The sequence below is a fragment of the Balaenoptera physalus genome (genome assembly GCF_965194825.1).
Source record: "Balaenoptera physalus genome assembly, chromosome: 5".
In the NCBI taxonomy this organism is placed as follows: domain Eukaryota; kingdom Metazoa; phylum Chordata; class Mammalia; order Artiodactyla; family Balaenopteridae; genus Balaenoptera; species Balaenoptera physalus.
Genome location: NC_138884.1, coordinates 62,399,073 through 62,419,959, shown reverse-complemented (window position 1 = coordinate 62,419,959; position 20,887 = coordinate 62,399,073). Strand labels below are relative to the sequence as shown.

Sequence of the window (20,887 nt, the reverse complement as noted above, 5' to 3'; positions counted from 1 at the left end):
ATGTATTTATGTTAATCAAGTGTGAGTTGCAGGAAAATGCATATTTAGGTAGAATGGGCCTCTTTTCAGCTCATTACTTGGAAAAACCTTGATAAGAAAAGATGAGATTCTAGAAACTATAAGAAAAAAAGGATGTATTCTATGGAGAAAAGATAGCATGAGAAAAGATTTGGATATAGGAGTACTGTGGTCCCATGAAGGGGTTCTAGAAGTTAACACGTTTTGGGCCCTCAAAGTGCATCAAATCATTGTTGAATGTACAATTGGCATTCATTAATTCATTCATTCATTAATTCACTTATTCTTCATTTACTTATCACATACTAGTTGAACGTCCACTATGTTCCAGATATTTTTTAATTGAAGTATAGTGAATTTACGTTATGTTAGTTCCAGGTGTACAACATAGTGATTCCCTGGTTGAGGAAGAGCATCTTGGAATCTAACTGTTTCTAATAAAGACTTTCAACTTATCTTTGTTTCAGCCACACTGAAGGACAAATTCAAGATTATTGGGGTATAAAGCTATACAATTTAGGGGCTCCTCTTTAAGAAAAAGAATACAAAATTAGTTACTGGGCTTTGGTAGAGCCTGTACAAGAGAGTAAACCTTGATTGACTTCCCTTCTCACTTTTACTTTCATAGGTACTAGTGCCTTCCGTTTCAGAGCCATTCCAGTGTTCTGGGTGGTGAACTGAATGGTTTCTGTGCAGCTGCTTAAATCTCTGCTCAGCTAAGTCAGTTTGACTTGTCCATCTACTTTCTACTTTCTGTTATTTTGTTAACGTCTCCTCACCTTTTATTATTTTTCTGGTTGTTTTCATTTTTCTGGTAAGTTTTTAGGAGGGAGTAGAGAAAAATGAGATTGTTTAATCTGTCAAGTTTAACCAGAACTTGCATAAACTCATCTTAGAGTTGGAAGAAATCTCAGAAGTCATCTAGTTCGGGGTTCCTTAACCTGAATTTTAAGATCTGTGAAACTTATCCTCCCAAAATTATGTGCAAAATTTTGTATAGAAGTGTTTGTGTTTGTTTTTCTGGGGGGAAGATCTGTAGCTCTCAGATTCTCAAAAGTTAACGTCCCTTGATATTCACAATTGAGGAAATTGTGATTAAGAGAGATAGATGTCAGACATCTCCTTGATTCTATGTGTCTGACAATAGAAGAGCCTTGATCCTTGGTTAGAGAGGTCACCCAAAGGAAGAAGTTTTCAGGCTATGAGCTTTCTGACTCTGATTTTCCTCAGCACACTCCAGTTCTCTCTCGGGTGTGTAAGTATGGACATGTGCAGAATCTTTGCTCTTGCTTAGTTGAAGCCCTTCTCTCTTGTTTAATGATAGTTTTGTCTTCCACTGTGAGGAAGTCATTTTCCTTGAGAGAATGATGTACATGGTCATAAATAAAGTCACCTTAACTGTGTTTATCCTAGGTTTGATCATTCTGGGAGGTCTGTGTCTCAGGCTTCCTTAAATTTGCAAGGTCTCTAGGAGTCTATCTACAAAGTGGCCTGAGCAGCCTGCTCGGCAATAAATCACCCTAAAGGAATAAGGGCTGGCGGTAACCTAGGGTTGGTGGGGGTGGGATAATCTGGGGGCACGTTGAGGATGCTTCATTAAGCTCATACTCTGTCCAGTTCCCACGGGTCCCTGTCTGAGTGCTAGGGAGGGCCTGCGAGTAAAATGTCAAAGAGATTTTTTCATGAAAATCTTGGGAACGTTGGAGGAACAAAGCATTGCTGTTTTGGGATCTGTATAATAATTTAAGAATGAAGTCATGAAGAGCTATTCTCTACTTTGGTGGAATTGTGACATAATGTTTGTTCTTTGTCAGCTTTAGGGTGCTTCTATGGCAGAGGTAAAACTCTGAGGCCTTGGCAGTCATCTCAGGGAGCCAGGATTGCAGGAAAGTGGTGTCAGTTGTTCGTTGCTGAGAGAACTCTGATATTATTGCTCTCGAGACACCTCCTGGGGAGAGGAGGGGGCTTTGGGGTCTTATAATTGCTATGCATTCCTATTCCAAACCTATTATTTGGTCAAGGCAGGGGAAACATGTGCACATATGCAATGTGTTAAAACACCTATGGCTGTAGAAGTGGTATGTCCTTTTGTGCTTTGGATTTCAGGCATGCTATTTCTTTAAAGATTCTGTAGCCAGAATGGTCTCCAGGTATCATCAGATCCTCAAGTCCCATTACGATAAGATTTGAATTTCACCAAAAGGAATTGCTGTGATTTGATGATGGACCATTTTCCACAGAGACCAGGATGCCAGCAAGCCATCGTACGTCACTATCTGGAGATAGACTCCTCTGTGGGCACTAAGTCTGTATTGGAAGCAGTAAGAAGGTGTGAAGTGTAAGGGCTATGGGCTGTGTCCCCCACAGCTGAGCAATGCTGACAGTCTTCTCTGGGGGGATTAATATATTGATCTGCCCTCTGGCAGGCAGTGACCTCCCTAGAGGGAGAAGTCTGGCTAATCCCTTCGTTTCTCTGACAGCAGGTCCGGAAGGACCCTGTTGCCAGGAATCGAAGGTAGTTGTTACCTTGACAGCAGGAGTTCAGCATGCGTGCGCCTCTCCTGGTCCCCACGTGATCCTTTGCTGTGACGCTTGTGTATTTATACCTGTGCAAGACTCAGGAAGGTAGAGACAGCTCACATGTGTCCCGTCTGCCCTCTTAAGGAGGCTGGGCTGGGCCCGCTGGGGTCAGTGTGCACTCTCCCTTTGCCGCCTTCTCAGACAACAACTGATGGAACCACTTAAGCCAGAGGGGGATCTCTCAGGGAAGCCAGCATGATTCCTGATATGGGCAAAGTGCTGGGTGAGTAAGGGTACCTGCACTTTCAACAAACCAATTGGCTAAACTGCTTCTCCACGTAGGACACATTTAAGAGGATGACTAGCTTCCCTTTCCACCCATGTTTCTGGACAGTGCTCAACACTGCATCAGAATTCTCTCTGGTGTTTCTACTTCTGCCTTTCTCACTTCCATAATTTTTCCTTTCTTCGTATATTTAAATGCTTTGTAAATTGAGGATGGCTTGTGTTATGGACTTTTAAATGTTTGGGGGTGAGTTGGGGGACTTTTTATCTTTGGAGCCAGCTCTGTGGTCACTGTTATGGCTCAGCCCCTCTCATTTCACCTGGATTTCTGTCTTCTGTCATCCCTGCTGAAGGGGTGCTGTCACCTCTCCTGTTATACCATCAGGCTTCAGGCTAAAATTCTAGCTATTACACCAAGTTTCATTTAAAACAGGCTCAAGTATTACATGTTTCTCATTGTTTACAATTGAAGAGATTGTCATCATAACATACTGTAAGTGGATATATTTGATCATTTGCAGTTTCTTCTTCCTTTTCCACCCCCCTTCCCATTCCTTGTTTGCTAAACCAAAAAAATCCTCTTAGAAGATTTCATATCTTAGAGGGATGCAAAAACATTGCAAAGAATGATCTAATTCAGACTTGTGTTTTGTTTTATTTTATTATGGTTTTTTCCCTCTGAAGCGCAAAGACTTTCTTTGATAAACCTTCCGTCTTTCAAGCAGCAAGTTAAAGTAACTTGAACATCGCAGCCTTTCCCACCTTAGGAGCACAAAAACATTCACATCTCCATTCCTCTACACCTCACCTACCCATTATGCTTTGCGTGGAGTCCCCCTCCTCCATTTATTTGTGGAAACTCCCCCACAAGATGCTTTTCCTTTATCCAGGCTGAGTCCGGGCTAGAGCTCACTTCTGGGGCTTCCTAAACTGAATTGCCACAGCTGCGAAAACTGGAACTCTGCCGTTGCTACTGCAGTCTAGTTGCAGATCCCAGCGAAGGGCCGCCTCATTGGGAAGGGCCGCCTCATTGGGAAGGGCCGCCTCCTTGGGAAGGGCCGCCTCCTTGGGAAGGGCCGCCTCGTTGGTGCCAGCCTGCCATGACTGCCTTGGTGTGGCTCTTGTCTCAGGCACCTCAGCCAATGGAGCTTTTGCAAAGTCAGAGAAAGAATGCTTCCTTGCTCTGTGTTCACGGTGAAGACAAAGAGTTCTAGAACAGGCTTGGTGAGGCTTAAAACACGATGAGTTAGATAAATAGTGCTGTCTTCTGAGTTGAACTGCATTGCTCCTGCTGCAGCCAGAACTTCCACCTGGAAGTAATCTGGTTGGAACTCTGATGTTTCAGCTGCCTTTGAGCCTGGTAAGCTGGGACTTTGCTGCCACCAACACCTTCTCATTTGGGATCTTTGCTAATAGTTTCACCAATTTTGTTTTTGAGAATGAAAAATAGAGTGTTTCTTTCTTCAGTTTTGGGAATGGTACAAAGGCTTGTGCCCCAAAGTTTCTAAGTTGTGAGACAGCTGTTAATTCATAGGTACAGGGCTCAAACATGCTGCTGGAATGCCTGTTTCCTCTTGGGTTCTGCTCCAAGCTGCTAAATTCTCTGCCCTCCACTGGGTTCTTTTGCTGAATTTACTGCACCAGACACTTAGCTCCCTTTGGTAAGTTTTCTGTTGTCTCTTGTTATTTCTGATTTTACTTGAGTTTCCCTCAATTAAACAGACATAGTTGTGTATGTGTGAAACCTAACTGGGGTCAGGATGTAATTATTTTCCCAGGCGGATCCAGAGTCTCAAGTAATCCAGTTTATTTCAATAAATTCTGTGTCTGCAGGAGGGGAAAAGGGTGCTGGGTGTCCTCTTATTCTCCCTAACTTGGGTGTGTCTGAGTCTCAGCTCCAGCCCAGCCAGGACTCTGCATTTGCAGTCAATTATAGTTCAGGTTTCAAACATTTCATTTACATATGACTCCCCCCACCCCGCCCGCAACAGAACACTATATTCTCTCATCCCCCTTTCTCCTCCCGTGTTCTATCTAACCGCTACTTTGACATCTTCCCCCTCCCCAAACTGCGTGCTCAGATGGCCACCAAACTGCTCCATGCTACTCGCATTCAACAATGGCTGGTCAATCTCTTTCCCATGGCCTCCCTTCTCTTTCCTCAGAAGAGAGCGTGAATTATATATCAATACATTCCCCATCTCACAATACATAATTATCTATTTCTCATAACTTTTCCCACCTCAGTTGTGCAGTTGAAATGATAAACTATTTCAAACATTCAGAAAATTATGTTGAAATAACAGACTCTCACATATTCAGGAATTTATAGAAACGAATATAACAGATACCATGTAATCACCTCTTACATTTAACAAGTATTTACATTTTGCCATCTTTGTCTCAGACATTTTGAAATAAATACAACATTACAGATATAGTCAAAGTCCTCTATTTACTCCCTAGCCGGTAACTCCCTAAGTTCCCCAGAAGTAACCATTCCCAAGGTAGATCTTTTTCCCCTTCCCATCAGTGTTTTATGTATTTTGTTTACATGTGTGTGTCCATATCAATATATAATGTTATTTTATGGGTTTAAGAATTAAAGGTGTAATATTATTCAGTACATAACATATTCCAACTTGGTTTCTTCATTCAAGCTTAAGTTTTTCCAGATTTTTTCCATGTTGCTACATTAGATATAATTCCTTTGTTTTAACTACTATTTGAGAATATACCACAACTGGATATATCCACTTCTCAGTTGATAAGACAATTAGCTACTTTGAAAAAGAAGCTCTCTTCTTTCCCACGCTTCCAACTGTTGCCTTATTACAGCCTAAAAATTTCATTATTACTTACTGATTCTAATCATTGGCTCAATTCTAGAAGCCTTCTTGGCTTACTTGGCTCCAGTGTTGAAGGAAGTAAATTGACACTTGAACTAAAAAACATGGCAACTTAAGGACAAGAAAGGAGTACAAAGTTTTAAGTTCTGAAATGGTGACTTAAAGGTGCTCCATGGGTTTATATGAGGTTGCTAAAAATTCTGTGACTGGGACAGCAAAAGCATGGGGCTCTGGGGTAAGACAGCCCAAGTTTGAATTCTAGCTCCACTCTTCCTTGGCCATGTGAACTTGCCAATTCTCTCTAAACCTAAAAAAACTCTCTAAACCTCAAATCATGAATAGCTTATAGAGTTGTTTTGAGCATTAAATGAAAGAATTCATATAAGGCTGTAGTGCAGTGCCTGGCTCAGAGCAAGTATTTTGTTCATCTTTGTTATGAGTAATGGTTATTAGCTTACTTGAATGCAGAAACCTCTATTTTGTCGGTGGAGTCTATATGGGGATCTAACTCTGCCTCTTCCCTGGAGCTCTGTGTGTGTGTGTGTGTGTGTGTGTGTGTGTGTGTGTGTGTGTGTATTTATGTGTGTTCAAGGAGGACTGAGGAGGGAGTTGGTATAAAGCTCTTATAACCTTAAGCTTATATGGAAGATTCTCTAACATGCTTTAAAGGCAAGATGGGCTTTTTGATGTGCTGAGAATTCTATATGAATTCTATTAATATAGAATTCAATTCTATATTAATTAAAACAGTTCAATATCCTTTTTAGGAAAGATTGTGTTGAAATATATTCTATAAAAGTAACTTCAATAACTCTACTACATTAAATATAATTTAAAGTGGTTTTCTCGTATGTATGTTTTAACTTATCTGAGGCTTCCATGAACCTATTCAACTCTCTATTTAAACCTACCTCTAAATGAAAATTTTTATTGGAAAATAAACATGTATATATGCAGATAAAGATAGTGACAGGCCATCAAGTTCAGGGAGAATACTGTGTGGCTTGAGGGATTTCAGTGACTCTGGCTTCATTCTCATTACTCCTATGCTGTATCACTGCTCCTTGAGGCATTATTCGGCCAAACACACACAGATGCTATTGAAAGAGACACGGTTTATTCTTTTCTGGGAAAAATGTGAAGGCTAAAGGTAGAATGGGAACCTCTTCAGAATGGCTCCTTCTTCCCAAGTCTCAAATAATTAGTAGGGGTTACTCAGAGATTGCTTATTTCAAGTGGCTCTAGTAAGACAAAACAGTGACTGTGATGATTGTAGTCAGAGACACAGAAGAAAGTAATGCCAAATACTTGAACACAAGGAAAATTCACACAGAAGACTGTTCATCGTGGAAGTATTTTAAACAGTGATGTGCTCATCCTGAGGATGAGCTGAGGGTGGGTGTGTTGGTTAAGTCCCAAACTCTCCAGTGATCAGCAATGGGTCATGGTGCTTTCACAGTCTGAATTCGTATTCTCTTTATTCTATGGGCATTCTGAAAATTTCATTTCTTTCACAGGGACAGAAAATAAAGAGTTATGGGCTTTGGGAAATACTGCATGTCTCTGTCAGGATCTGGCTTCTAATACTAGTTTTGCACCCGTTTTCCAAAACTGCATACATTATGCAGACTTTCCTCTCCCAAATATGATAATGTTTGTAATAACAACTAAAATAACATGAAAAAAATTTATTGCATTTATACAATAACTATTAAATCTTTGAGAACCATATGTGGACTATATGTAGAACTACTCAGTAAGGCAATATAAAGATGATTTTTCATTAAGGGACAAGATACAAGATCACATAAACATATAAACAAGAACCAGCAGTCTGCTGGTTAAGTAAGGTAAATCTGGCCACAAATTCTATACTAAAACTTATTTTAAGTATGAGTAGTTGTTTGTTTTTTTTAAAGAGAATCCAAATCCTTATGGTTGATGAATTCCAATAGATTTCTATTTTTCTATATTTCAATAGGATTCTATTTTCCCACGTTTTCTTATAGGGACTTTTTCATTTTGACAAACATTTAGAAAGAAATATTTGTATTTATGTGTTTCAAATCTCAGTAAGAGATTAGGAGTAGATAGCCTTATAGAAGTTCTTGCAGAGATTTGCTGAGGCAAATTTCCTATATATTTTCTAGGAAGAAATCTTTTGATTTTTCAGTATTTTGCCAGTTAATGGAAATTTGCACATCATATTACCTCAGCAATGAGTGCAGAAATCTAAAAATAGAATGCTAAAAATAGAACCTGAAAGGGGGGCAAGAGGAGAAGAAATGAAGAGATTCTTATATGGATTTAGGTATCATGAGGTATCATACTCTCAATGAAAAATTTATATCATTTAAGATTCATCAAATAATTGTTATTTTTCTTTTTACAGATACCCGTACCTGTTTCATAACCTCTCCTGGCTGTAAACCTGAGCACCGATGCTTGACCTATTGTAAGTCAGAAAGTTATGTATGGAAAAAAACCAGCTTTGCATTTTAACCTCTTTCCTGTCTTTACTCAAAAAAAAAAAAAAAAAAAAAAAGATTTAAATCATAAATGGCTAGGAAGAGGAAAACCTTTTTGTTTCTGTAAGCAAATATCTGACCTTGTTCTGAATTGATAAACTGCATAGGTCTAGCTTTACTAATTTAAACTCCGAGAGTTCCTCTTGTGATACTGGGGGGTACTCAATAAATCATTGCTCTTGTTGTCGATGATGAATATAGGTAATAAAGGAGTATGGAGTTGCATTTTTCCCTTTCGTGACTTGATGTAAAAAAATTCCTTTTCAAACCATTGTAGGAGGATATCTATCTGTAGGATTTATGGTGGGTCATTTATGCATCCTATTATAATTTAGTCTGGATACAATAGTTTTTATCTTCACATGGAAACAAATTGGAAAGAAATAATGAGACACCATTTGGAATTGTTGGCAACTTAATTTTTTATTTTTATTTTTTGGCTGTGTTGGGTCTTCTGCTGTGCGTGGGCTTTCTCTAGCTGTGGCGAGCGGGGGCTACTCTTCATTGCGGTGCGCGGGCTTCTCATTGCGGTGGTTTCTCTTGTTGCGGAGCACGGGCTCTAGGCATGCGGGCTTCAGTAGTTGCAGCACGCGGGCTCAGTAGTTGCAGCATTCAGGCCCTAGGGCACGCAGGCTTCAGTAGTTGGGGCATGTGGGCTCGGCAGTTGTGGCGCGTGGGCTTAGTTGCTCCGCGGCACGTGGGATCTTCCCAGACTAGGGATCGAACCTGTGTGCCCTGCATTGGTAGGCAGATTCTTAACCACTGCGCCACTAAGGAAGTCCTGTTGGCAACTTTAAATGTTCAAAAATAAAAATAAAAATAAAACAAAGAAGTCACAAAAGCAGGAGAACAAAAGGCCTCATCTTGGCTGATTAGCTGATTTAACCAGCAGTTGTTGTTGGCACCAAAATGTCAGCTAGACATGAAAAAAAAAAATCTCAAAGGGCTGGTAACTCTGTCCTCTGCAGGGGAAAAGATCTAACATGTATCCCAGATGATACCTTTTGGTACACAGATTTCCCTTATGAATTTCTAATTGGAAGGAAAATATGAGGATATGGCATTGCAAGGAAAGCCAGGAGTGGGGCACATAGTAATCAAATGCAGGACTCTGCTGCAAGGGAGTTTTATCCTTTGCAGTTTGGGAAGCAGTCAGAGTATCAAGTCTTGTGTTATCAGGATGTCTCCTCCTGCCTGCTTCGAAGCTCCTGTGGCTTACATATTGATGTTCAGAGGGAAAGACCCCAGGAAAAATGGATCGGAAATGTACTCATATTTACTATGCAGAGCCTCTGCAGTGGAGTGGCACATATAAGATCTTTTTCCAAACATTAAGCAGTGTCTGTCTGTTTTTGGCATCACGTTATAAATAGGGCTCGTGCTTATGGTGATATAGAAGAAATGCTTTCAATGATATTCACATTCAGCTCTACCATTTTATAATATTTAAGGCTGCAGTATTTTTATAGATGACGCTGACTAGTTAGAGAGGTTTATTAGCTGTGTGAATCTTAGCCCTTACGTGTCGTCGGGGAAGCTCTGAGTGTCTTCTGACAAAGCCTCACATGCTAATAGGGAGTATTAACCACACACAGTGAAGTTAATGAAGTTCGCTCTTCTGTGTTTTTATTTATTTATTTATTTATTTATTTATTTATTTATTTTGCACTTTTTTGGGGATTACAGGAAGCTGGCTGTTTTGTGCTTATGTCCAGCTCATGTGACAGTCTTCATTCTCCTGGGATGAGAAAAGTCTCTTTCTTCTGCAGTCTTCAGTGAAGTCCCCCAGAGCCAAGTTCTACATTTCTTAGCTTGACTCTATTGACTTTTGTTTTATATATACCCCATCAGTTTTCAATGAACAGGCTAAAAGTTAAGCAATTGAGGGTTTTTTTTTTTTTTTTTTGTCTATGGAATTGAACTTGTTTCAAATTGTTGACCAGTAAAACCATATGTGTTAGTCACACACTGTATAATATGAGCTTCCTCTTTGAGCCGCATAATCTTTTTGGAAGAACATTATAAACCTAACTTTGTTAAGAAGGGATTCTAAGCTTCACAGTGAGCTTTTGCGACCTGGCCAGCTTGAATCTCTTCCTTACTGCTGTGTGAAGCCATTCTATACTACTCTTTGGTGAGATGCAATAGCCAGCAAACAGCAAGTAAAACCCTACATCCTGGAAAAGATCAATGGGCAGAGCATTTGATCACAGAAGAGCAGAAATGAGTTTCAGGAGGGATGCTAAAGGCCAGATGGCCCTGCAGATGTCTGCCAAGATTTCAGAGGCCCCAGGTCAGCCAAGCCAACGAATGGGTTGTGCTGTGCCTATTATACAGATAGTACTAGGGCAAGGAGTCCAGGTTATTTAGCAGAAAAGATGTGTACAGGATTAGAAAAAACTGGGAGCTTCTACTTAGCTGCTTCCTAATAGTGGCTGGATTTTGTGATCTTTGCATCTGCTGCCTTTTGCTCATTTGCTCTACTGCTCATTGATTGGACTGGTTCTGCTTAGATGGTGTTTGATTCTCTCTGACTACCCTCTTTTCCTTACATAATTACTTAATGAGTGGCTGATAAATCCTGAGCAGTGTGTTAAAGCTGGATGTATAATAATGAACAAGATGGACATGGCTTCCGCCTTCATGGAGTTTATGGTCTAGTGGGGAAGACAGGAAATGGGACAGGTAGTTACAATAAAACATAAGAAATATGAAAGAGAAGGTACAGAGCCCTATAGGCACACATAGCAGGGGAACCTAATCTAATCTAGAGGGCAGAGAAGGTCTCTCTGGGAAGGGATATGTGGGCTGAGACCTGAAGGATAAGTAAGAGTTTGCTAGCAAGTAAGGAAATATGCCACATAGAGAAGACAGTGTGTATGAAGTTGTGAAGTTGAGGTATATTTTGGCAGAGCTGAGCAATTGGAGGTTGAAGTGGAGGAAAGGATAAAATGGAGGGCTGGAGGGTTTCTGTTTCTTTCTCTTCCTTCCTGTACCTTAAGGTATGAGGCGGGCATGAGGGAGGTGGGGAGAGGGTTTTTGGTGAGCACAAAGATTTAATGGCAAGAGGAAGTACATCATTGGGAGTGGGAAGTATGTCTCCAGAAATGCATCACAGGAACAGAAATTGACCCAAAACTCAGAGGATTGGGCTTAGATTAGGGTTAAATTATCCATATAGTGTGGCTGCTAGTATGGCTGAGGGTAAAGCAAAGGGGAAAGAGTTTGAGAATCAGTAGAACGTGGAAGTAACTGAGATAATCCAGACTATATGTATAGAGAAAGGAGAGAAGACTTAATGAGAATCCTGGAGAACATTGGCATTTAGATGACGGACAGAGGAAGAACTGCAAAAAAGATTGAGAAGGAGAGGCCAGAAAGAGAGGGGAAGACTAGCAAACTGTGATATCACAGAAGTGACAGGAAGAGTCCTTTCAGGGCTGGGACTCACCTCAGGACACAAAATTTAAGGGGGGGGGGTGCCAAAAACCCCAGTAATTATGATAAATAATATTTTAATGCAGTGTTTGAAAAAAACCCAAGTTAATGCAAAAAGTCCATGATGATTAAAACATCAAACTTTTAAATAAAGGTGAGGTCAGAATTACTGAATTCTCCTTTTGCCTCAGGCTCCAATAGGGCTTGTCAGGACACTATTACGCAGTTAGATTTAGAAACTTTTATATTTAGAAGTTTGATATTTTGTTCATATAAAAAGAGGAAGTGATAAGCTGTGTTAAATGTAGCTGAGAAGTCAGTCAAAAAATGGGTTGAAGAAAGCTCATTGGATATATGGACAAGCTATTACTATTAGATCTTTTCTTTACCATGTTTTAATAAATCATAATGGAGGTTATCTTATTGTCTCTGCAAACATGATTACCACCTCCTAAAAAGCTGAGTCCTTTTCTGAATTAGGAGATTGTATAAATACAAACATTTTTTTTTTCTTAAAATTGTTTTTTTATTGTGGTAAAATACACATAGCATAAAATTTACCATCTTAAGCATTTTTAAGTGTACAGGTCAGTGATATTAAGTACCTTCATATTGTTGTGCAACTATAACGACCATCCATTTCCAGAACTCTCTTCATCTTGCAAAACTGAAACTCTATACCCATTAGAAACCTATTTTGATTTAAACTCTATTTTGTCTGACATTAATATAGCAATATCCTGCTCTCTTTTGGTTACTATTTACATGGAATATCTTTTTCCATCCTTTCACTTTCCATCTATTAGTGTCTTTGAATATAGAGTGAGTCTTTTGTAGACAGCATATAGTTGGATCATGGTATTTTTTTCCTTACTGCCAATCTGTGTCTTTTGATGGGAGAATTTAATTCATTTACATTTAAAGTAATTACTGATAAGGAAGAACTTCTGTCAATCTGTTATTTGTTTTCTGTATACCTTATAGTTCTTTTGTCTTTCATTTCCTGTGGTAAGAGCTGAAACTGACTGAAATCAACTTCAGTAAGTCCAAGTCTTCCCCTGAAAGTTGCAAGCCTTCAATAGACTCCAGAGTTCCCAAAATAGTTACATCAGACAGATTCTGCTAGTGTGATTGTTGTGTGGGAAGACAGATTCCTGGCACTTCTTATTCTACCATCTTCCCAGGCTCCTTCCACCCCAAACATACATTTTAAACCTCATGGTGTCTATTGTATCAACTGTAACACAAAATGAAATAATTCCTTAATGTTATGAATCCATCTCTTTATAAGTTCTCTGGATGGATCCTTGTTCTTGCCTAAATCCATGGAGCAGGCATATCTGAGGGTCAGAAATACACACTGGGGAGTCAGGTAAATAGGTTCAATTGCTAAGCATATCCATGTTTACCCCTGTGAGAAGTCAGTTGCTGTTTTATTTGTAGGTTTTTGTAACTGTTTGGGAGGCACTAGATTCTTTTTAAATAATTCACTTCCTGATGGCCTCTTCAGTTTGAAGGGCCATGTATAAATCAGTGCTATGTACAATACAATCCCCAGATCCCCCTCTGATAAAGGTATTGTTTACATTCCTTCTCAAGTGCTCTGTTGCTTTTTTTTTTTTAAAGATTATTATTATTTTTTTAACTTATTTATTTATTTATGGCTGTGCTGGGTCTTCGTTTCTGTGAGAGGGCTTTCTCTAGTTGTGGCAAGTGGGGCCACTCTTCATCGTGGTGCGTGGGCCTCTCGCTATCGCGGCCTCTCCTGCTGCAGAGCACAGGCTCCAGACGCGTAGGCTCAGCGATTGTGGCTCATGGGCCCAGTCGCTCCACGGCATGTGGGATCTTCCCAGACCAGGACTCGAACCTGTGTTCCCTGCATTGGCAGGCAGATTCTCAACCACTGCACCACCAGGGAAGCCCGCTCTGTTGCTTTTTATTCAGATCATACCTTAGGTACTTTTATGCTCAAATGCTATTTTTATTTTAATCATGGTTGGGATACCTCAGAAGATTAGAAATAACTTATCATATCACAGCCACCTGTCTAAAATCTGGGGAGCTCCATCTTCACCTCTCAGTGTGTCAAAAGCTTAATTACATTTACAAGGTAAAATTTTTCATTTATAGCTCATGAACTCAACCTTTGGCTTTAGGATGACCAACCATCATGGTTGGCTACAAATGTCCAGGTTTTAGCACTAAAATCCTATGTCCTGGTTAATCCCTCAGTACTGAGCAAACCTGGACAATAGGCCACCCTATTTGGCCTAGAAATATTTCTTGGATTCCTTTATTATTCATTTTTTTATTTATTCATTCATTTATGGCTGTGTTGGGTCTTCGTTTCTGTGCGAGGGCTTTCTTTAGTTACGGCAAGTGGGGGCCACTCTTCATTGCGGTGCGCGGGCCTCTCACTGTAGCGGCCTCTCTTGTTGCGGAGCACAGGCTCCAGACACGCAGGTTCAGCAATTGTGGCTCACGGGCCTAGTCGCTCCGCAGCATGTGGGATCCTCCCAGACCAGGGCTCGAACCCGCGTCCCCTGCATTGGCAGGCAGATTCTCAACCACTGCGCCACCAGGGAAGCCCTTGGATTCCTTTATTTAAGCCACCTCTTTCTTCTAGGTCTAAGAGTAACAGGTGACTTTGATAATTTTACATGTTCATGTTCTTGCTAAGTTGCTGAGGATTTTGTTCAATGACTATGAACATTCATGGACTGCTGGCAGTTTAGAGTGAGAAGGGAGTTAAGAGATCCTGCACCACAAACCATCTCATTTTACAGATGAATAAAATCTCGATTGCGTTAGAAAGTTTTTGCGGTCTTTGTTCCACTCTGGCTGCCATGGTACCAGTTTTCTGCAATGTCTTCAAACATCTCTTTTCCCACTAATTAAAAACAACCAATTATGTTGGAACATCAGCTACAGTAACAGGAAAAAGTAGCATTCAGTTAGTTTTAAATTGTCCAATAATCTTTTTCTAATGCCTCTATTTGCGTCATAGGCATTTTAACTTCCCTCGTGTCTAAAGTTCAGCGTCTCTCATGGATTACTCATATTATCTGAGTGTGAAAATAAATATGGTTGGGTTAATTAGCATCAACTTTAATAAGATCCCAAAGTAATTTTATACAGTGCTTCCTGGGAAGAAAGAAATTAAGCTTGATAACTGAGATGATGGGATCTAAAATAGAAGCAACGCAAGGGGCACGAAAGAAAGAAAATAAGCACAGAAAAGGGAGAAAGATATTGTGTGTACTGTGTGTGATGGATGAAGAAGGTTTTCTTTTCAAAATCACACAGTGGGCCTTTGTTATTTTCCCTCCAAAGGAAGTCAGACCCCAGTGGTTTTCAAACAAGCAGATTGATCTCACCAGCTTGTTGAAAACTCAAATACTTGGCTTCCATCCTTGGTCATTCTGATTCAGTAGCTCTGGAGTGGGACCTGGGAATCTCTATTTTTAGCAAAGTTCAAAAGTGATTCAGATGCCGTTGGTCAATGGAATGATGTCTGGAACCACTGAGCTAGGGTATTTGAAGAGGTTTTCCTATTTTTCACTTTGGGAAAAATACTCTTCAGACTTCACTTTTTTGAGATGGCAGGTAACATTATGCTTCCTTCAAAGACAGGAAAATTGAGGAAGATAGAGTTACATTTTTTTTTTTTAATGAAAGGTTTCTCTTTTAAATTTATTTATTCATTTATTTATTTTTGGCTCTGCTGGGTCCTCGTTTCTGTGCGAGGGCTCTCCCCAGCCGTGGCAGGCGGGGGCCACTCTTCATCGCGGTGCGCGGGCCTCTCACCATCACGGCCTCTCCCGCTGCGGAGCACAGGCTCCAGACGCTCAGGCTCAGCAACTGTGGCTCACGGGCCCAGTTGCTCCGCGGCACGCGGGATCCTCCCAGACGAGGGCCCGAACCCGTGTCCCCTGCACCGGCAGGCAGACTCTCAACCGCTGCGCCACCAGGGAAGCCCTAGAGTTACATTTTAATGTAAGAATATGAGAAAATGAGGATTTTTACCCTCCTTAAGAGTATATTAAGGTCTTGAAATGAGGCCTGCTGCAAAGAGTGAGGGTGAATTCCTCCAGAGGGCATGTAGGACTATGCAAGGCAATTTGTACATTTTACCCTTGACCATAAAAAAGAGATGGAGTAGGGGTTGGCTCTTGGGAACTGCCCAAGAGTCCAGCATTTTCTAGTCTGACTTGTGCTGTAGAGATTACCCAATCCTAATAGGGTGGAGAAGAAATGTCTGAAGTCTCTCCTGTTCACGATCTATGATAGAAGTATCTCTTATTAAGTGTACCTTTATGTGGCCATGTACGCATACCCACAGACCCTGAAAAGTCCTCTGGGAAACAAACACAAGGTCCGAAGTTCTTAATTAGCAGAGTGGATTCCCCAGTCCTGTCACCTAATGGTATAGCAGAAGATGTGCTTGGCAATTAATTGAATGAGCTGTAAAACTGGAATCCTGACCACGTGTGGTCATTAAAGATCCCAGGGTACTTTCCTATGGCAGATGGAGTCCTGGAATAATTCCAACCTTGATAATTAAATTAGATTGTGCCCAGCTTCCCTTTACTCTTTCTTTCTTTTTTAATAAATTTATTTATTTATTTATTTATGGCTGCATTGGGTCTTCTTTGCTGCGAGCCGCCTTTCTCTAGTTGCAGTGAGGGGGAGCTGCTCTTCGTTGCAGTGTGCGCTCTTTTCATTGCGGTGGCTTCTCTTGTTGCGGAGCACGGGCTCTAGGCTCTCGGACTTCAGTAGTTGTGGCACGCAGGCTCTAGAGCTCAGGCTCATTAGTTGTGGTGCACGCGCTTAGTTGCTCTGCAGCATGTAGGAGCTTCCCAGTCCAGGGCTCGAACCCATGTCCCCTGCATTGGCAGACAGATTCTTAACCCCTGCGCCACCAGGGAAGTCCTCCCTTTACACTTTCAACTGGACTCCGTTCCCTTTCTATCTTTAATTTCAGGGACCTAGTACATTAATGGAGAACCACTAGATTCTACAGATGACTGCAATAAAGTAACAATGTCTCCTAATTTATGGAGTGAGATTCACTGGGTTAGTGGTGGATAGGCAGGCACCCTTTGTACAAAGAGAAATTGTTGGATTGGCATCTAAAGAGACATGGTACCACTCCTGAAAAATTAAACCTGTTAAACATTTTAGTGTATAATTAAAAGTATATGTCCTATTAGCATTTAGAGGTCTTTTAAAAGGTTTTTCCTTTTCTTTTTATGGAGAATATCTTTCTAAAAACAAAGTAGTTAATAGGCATACTTTATTAGTAGACTGAATCCATGTGTTTAATTTTAAAAAAACAAGCAAAATATAAAAAGACTGAAATTAGTGTCTAGGATAGAGGTAGCGATAAGAACAGCAAGACATACTGCTAGCTTGAAATATGTTGATGCAGAATTTGACCTCATGTTTCTTCACTATAAACAATTAGTCTGATTCTAATCTTCTACTACATTTTTTCAAAGTGGGGAGGTTTGGAGTATGGCCTGCTTTCTCTTAACAGTTGTATTTTATTACCACAAATTGTTTTATTAATACAGATTTTTTTCAAACGAATGAAAATTCAGTGAACTGTGTATTTGCTGAAAATAGAGTGCTGTTATGTAAGGTGAACAAACTCCTATAAATTATTATTTAGCAGGTTGTCTGCTTCTGGAAATTAAATTTTTCTCTGAAATACTTTTAAAGATATGAACGAAATATTATTTTATCATGTGGATAATAATTTTTCATTTGAAAAGTATTTAACCCACACTCTGTGAATAGACCAAAATAGGCCTTTATTTGGTATGCAGATTAACTCATACATATCCAGGTAAGCAAAATGTAGTCTTTAGTTTCTATGGTTTGTCAACATGTTTGAGACTACATCCAGTTGGAGATTGTTTTTGTCTGCTTTTGTTATTATTGTTAAGCTGATTTTCTGTTTCAGATAATATACCTGGCTCAAAATTTCCTACCTTTAACACAGAATGGGTCAAGACATACACCCATTCTGTATGTACATAGGATTTTGTGACCATTTTCTGTGCATCTCTTCTCTAACCCACCATAAATATTCCTTCACTTCAATTGGATAAAAGAGAAAAAAAAAAATCAGGAGGTGGTTTTCATTGTAAGAAAGCTGGTTTTATTACCTGAGTTAATGTGAAGAAGAATTTTTTGAAAGTGCATTAAGGGTGCTTGTAAAAATGTTTTAAGTATAAATATATTCCTTTAATGAAAGTAAGTGGAGTTTTATCCTTAGAAAGTCTTTCAAAATAATGAAAATTCTCAGAAATATAGATAGCTGGTGAATGAATCTGTCCTGTACTTGAAAATAAAAATGTAGATAGGGACTGTTTGTTTGTTTAAATGGCAAAATTTTGAAAGCTTAAAGAGAGGAAAAATGGAAGAAATAGTACATCATATTGTGTTATTTCTTATAGCTGTTTAAATGACATAATGGAATTTAGGCTACAAGTGGCCGATTGAAACGTGTTCATCTCCTTTTCCTCTAGAGACTTCTCTAAAATGAAAGTAAACAATAAAAACTCTTTATACCTGCAATGTCAAAGAGAACGGGATAGAGGCCATCCTCTATCAGGAGAATTCCCACAAAATTAATCTGACTTAGCGATCTACCCTTCTGTGGGTGAACGGCTAGCCCTTCCAAGATGAAAGGGGTCTGATGTAGCACTATATTGTAGTTCAAAATAATTTCGTTTTCATTATGACTTCTTCTTTAACCAGTGCAAAATTCGGAGGTTTATTTCTTAACTTTCAAACATATTTTCTAGTTATCTTTTGTTATTGATTTCTACCTTAATTGCATCTGGAAATCCTATGCTCTCTTTTTATTCCTTTTGTGGTTTTCCTAGAAATTACAACATGAATATTTAATTCATCATAGTTTAAAGTTAACCAAAACCTTTATCCTTTTCTTGGACAATACAAGGTCCTCAGGACACCTTCACCTCACATACCTTGCTTCTGTCTTACATGGTACTGTTGTCATGAATTGATTAACACGAGGATATTACTATTATTGTACTATATAGATAATGTTTATTTAGATTTATCTACATACTTACCACTTTACTTTGCTCTTCATTTCTTTTGTCTTTAGCATTCTAAGAGTATTTTCCTTGTGCCCAAATGCGCCCTTTAGAATTTCCTTTATTGAAGATCTATCTGTGGCGAAGTGTCTCTGTTTTTGCTGTTCTGAAAATATCCTTATTATGCCTTTATTCTTGAACAATTACTAGTTGTAGAATTCCAGTTGGCAAATATTTGCCTTTAGCACATGAAAGATATTACTCCACTATCTATCTTCTGGCTTCCAATGTTGCTGTTGAGAAGTTAACTGTCAGCCTATGGCTCATTTTAATCTCCTTCTTATCCCTGGATTCTTTTATGATTTTTAAATTTATTATTATCTTTGAGGTTCTGCTCTTTCACTATGACGTGTGTCGATTTGAATTTCTTTTTACTTATCCTGTTTGCCACCTCCAGAGAAGTTTTGCATTGTTTCTGTCAGGCAGCAGCAAATACTGGCTCAGGGTTCCGTGACCCACCCAGCTGATAACGCTTTACTATTTTCTGCAGTTGTAGTCCTTTGGAGCCCTAGTTTACGGAGGAGAGCTTCTTTTATTAGAATCTCCACAGTGTGTGGGCGCTGGGCCTTGATTTTATCCCCTTTGGTTGTCAATGCCATCAGGGCAATTCTGCTTCTGTGCTGGCTTATCTCTCTAGTATCTGCATTCCTTTCAAATTTGGCCTGAAAATTGCATAATAACTTGTGATTTCTTTGCTTCTCTAAAGAAGATTGAACAAATATTTGAACTGGCAATTTTAGTCATTTTCAGTGGGAGGGTGGCCTGAAAACATTTTCTGCCATTATTGGAAACCAGGAAGATTTCAATGTAATTCTGGAATCAGAAAGTAGATGGAAGGGCTTCCCTGGTGGCGCAGTGGTTAAGAATCTGCCTGCCAACGCAGGGGACACGGGTTGGAGCCCTGGTCCGGGAAGATCCCACATGCCGCGGGGCAGCTAAGCCCGTGTGCCACAACTACTGAGCCTGTGCTCCACAGCCTGAAAGCCACAACTACTGAGCCCACATGCTGCAACTACTGAAGCCTGTGCTCCTAGAGCCGGTGCTGCGCACAAGAGAAGCCACTGCAATGAGAAGCCTGTGCATCTCAACGAAGAGCAGCCCCCGCTCGCTGCAACTAGAGAAAACCCGTGCGTAGCAACGAAGCCCCAACGCAGCCATAAACAAACAAACAAACAAACAAATAAATAAATAAATGTAGATGGAATAGAAATAACCAGTATAGCTAAGAGGTGGAGTTTTACCACTGAGTGTTTTCGAAGAGGACATAGAATCATAGAAATCTGATTTGCCTCCACAGAACTTCACAGAGCCTTTAGATTCAGAGATTCCAGAAAAAGAGGACGGTGGAGGTGAGATGTAGGGCCTAAAAGAGATTGATAGCGTAACACTGACAGCGGGTGCACTTTGCCCCATAGGAAGTTTAATTTCTGAAGAAATTCAGCTGTCATAGACTTCCACACGCTGGCCTTGAAATTTCCCCCAGATGATTCCCTTGGACATCTCCTTGAACATACCTACCACAAAGTGAAATCCATTGATTAAAACACTGTTAACATACACAGAACTCCCAACCACTTTTTGATGTGTTTGTGCCTCATGTCAGTATGAACGGCAACCATGGAACAGCAAAGAATTGTAGAAATTTTACTGTGTGACAGAAGAGACAGAGGTAAACAAATAAATAACATAAAGCCAGAGAAAACAGCAGCAGTGCAGAGAACCTCAAAAGAGAAAAAAAACGAATACCTTATAGAGATAAGAAAGATACTACTTTCATAAAACAAGAAAAGGGTAAAATAAAAAGATAAAAGAGAACAATAAAAGTCTTTTGAAAAGCAAAAATATAATGGCTGAAAACATATCAACAAAAGAGAATCTCTCAGATGGTATAACAAAAAGTCAAAGATATGGAAAATAGGGAAGAAGAGACTTAAAGGAGCAATAAAGTAATCGGTGTTCTAGGAAGAGATAACAGAGGAAACAGAGAGGAGGAATTTATCAAATATGTAATATGAGAGCTGAAGTAAGCAGGTTTCTGGATCTAAAGGGCACATTGAATGCCTTATAAAATACATGCAAAAGACCCATGTCAAGGCACATTGTTACATTGTTAAAT

General features: G+C 39.8%; 1 protein-coding gene across 2 annotated transcripts in view; it reads left to right on the top strand.

Moving 5' to 3' along the window:
• SLC4A4 (solute carrier family 4 member 4) overlaps nucleotides 1–20,887 on the top strand; it is a 437,388-nt gene that overhangs the window by 26,544 nt on the left and 389,957 nt on the right. For both annotated transcript variants that reach the window (XM_082463732.1, XM_082463733.1), the window contains exon 2: nucleotides 8,065–8,127. In XM_082463732.1, coding sequence (XP_082319858.1) covers nucleotides 8,114–8,127 — 14 coding nt within the window. In that variant the 5' untranslated portion in view covers nucleotides 8,065–8,113. The remainder of the gene's footprint in view (nucleotides 1–8,064; nucleotides 8,128–20,887) is intronic.